This window comes from Crinia signifera, chromosome 4 (assembly GCF_055691185.1).
Source record: "Crinia signifera chromosome 4, ASM5569118v1, whole genome shotgun sequence".
Classification (NCBI taxonomy): Eukaryota; Metazoa; Chordata; class Amphibia; order Anura; family Myobatrachidae; genus Crinia; species Crinia signifera.
Window position 1 is genome coordinate 277,175,675 of NC_139220.1, and position 2,112 is coordinate 277,177,786.

The 2,112-nt window shown below is 45.0% G+C and overlaps 1 protein-coding gene across 4 annotated transcripts in view; it reads left to right on the top strand.

Moving 5' to 3' along the window:
• The first annotated feature begins 785 nt into the window (after positions 1-785).
• The window catches only part of PAX8 (paired box 8), a 30,743-nt gene continuing 29,416 nt past the window's right edge, over positions 786-2,112 (top strand). For all 4 annotated transcript variants that reach the window (XM_083179810.1, XM_083179811.1, XM_083179812.1 and 1 more), the window contains exon 1: positions 786-852. In XM_083179810.1, the coding sequence (XP_083035936.1) occupies positions 828-852 (25 nt within the window). In that variant the 5' untranslated portion in view covers positions 786-827. The remainder of the gene's footprint in view (positions 853-2,112) is intronic.

Consider the following 2,112-nt stretch of genomic DNA (forward strand, 5'->3'; position numbering starts at 1 on the left):
TATCTATCTAATCCATCCAATCTCAGCCATGATATACTGTAGTATGCGCAGGCTCACTCAGACTCTGGTGCTGTGATCTCCTGGAAAGATTTGGAATCACCCATCCATGTGCAGATCCCACCTCCCAGCCGCCCTGGAGCACCTGCAGCCAATCCCAGCCCTGTGCAAGGTGCTAGGCAGCCCCAAGACCCCTCCATGGGATAAATCCTCCGCCCCAGACCCTTTCCTTGGAGGACAAACTTCCTGCAAAGTGTCTGTGTGAGAGAGAGACAGAGAGATCCTATAGGAACAAGGTAAGGAGCTGGGAGTGAGCATCGTCTGCCTGTCACTGTGATACCTATCCCTATCTTATTATCTATCTATCTCAAATATATCTTTTTATAATATTTATATATTAAATATGTGTGTGTGTGTGTGTATTACATCAACTGACCCAGCTAGAATGGTGTAAATAGGGGTGGTAGTAATAATAATACCTGTTCTATCTACAGCCCGATATGACCCTAGTTACATACATGCCCTGTGACAGCATGACCCTTCTTTCCTCCTCACCCTGCCCCGTGTCTTTCTGCCCTGCCTCTCTGTCGTATTACCCCGTGCCCCTGCCTGACTGCCCCTGCCCTGTATCCATCTCCCCCCTGCCCTGTATCCATCTCCCCCCTACCCTCTGCCCCTCGCGCTGTGTCCCCTGCACTGCCCCCTGCCCTGTATCCCTGTGCCCAGCCCTCTGAATGATCCGTGTCTTCCCTGCAGGTCACATTGGCTGATCACCAGGACATCGAGGATCGCACAGAGAGGAGCACAGTGATTCCAGGATTACAAGCACTATGCCCCACAACAGCATCCACTCCGGTGAGTAGGGTGACATGGGGGGCTGCGGGGGTCCTCCCTCACTGATGTCCCTGCCTGGATGCTACAAATGCTGTATTCCCATGGCGGGCTACACAGGGTTCTAGCTACCTCTGCTATGCCAACAGATCAGTGTCACTCACATAGACAGCAAGGTCTCCTAAATTCAGTCCACACAAATAATGAACCGAGGAGCTAACAATCCATCCGGCTTAACACAGATGTCAGTCATAGGCGAGGTAAATGGATGTATCAGTGTCCAGAGAGACGAGATCCTGGAGTCAGATGTGTATATCTGTAATGTGACCATTTCTGTACAGGAGACATCGCTAATGGGGACCATTTGTTTGTTTGTGTTCTGTATGATACAAGGTGGCGATCTGTGTATCGATCAATAGATCCAATCATATGATAAATGTCTGTGTATATTACTCATCTCCTGCAGAATGTCCAGTTACTGGGATCTCTATCTATCTATCTATCTATCTATCTATCTATCTATCTATCTATCTATCTATCTATCTATCTATCTATCTATCTATCTAATAAGTAGTGGATTCTATTTACCACTTATAATCAAGTCATCTATGCATCTATCTCTATATCTCAGGATCCTATGTATTTACCACTTATCATAAAGTCCTCTATGTATCTATTTATGTGTCTATCTATCTATCTATCTATCTATCTATCTATCTATCTATCTACCCACCCTATGTTTCTATCACTTCTCACCTTGAATGCTATACTGGGAGAGTCCCGTGTGCTGGTGTGTCCCCATTGTCACATTGTGACACACTGATTAGTTGTCTGCTGCGGTTTGTGTGTTCTGAATATGATTTATTGTAATGTTGATCACTATCCGCTGTTTATATGGATTTGTCCAAGTGGCGACTCTCTCTGTATCTTCCCCATCAGTCACCATTAATAGACCAGGGTCAGGCTGTGAGTAGGGAAAGTGCAGAGACATGCCATGCAGCACGGATTGCTGAACTCTTGCGTGTTTGTCAGGTTACCCGGTCTCTGGAAATATCTGCCCACAGCTTGTATACATATTATATATTTACTTATATGTATTTTATATTGTGACCACAGTAAAACTATCGATTAGGACCACCAAGAAGGTTCTATTCCCATCCACCTGATTTATTTATTTATGTATTTATCTAGTCAGACTCGATCCACAGATTGTATAATTCCCACGTGTCCTGGTTTATAGACGTGTAATTATCCCCAGCAAATATTATCGTACAATATCCATCG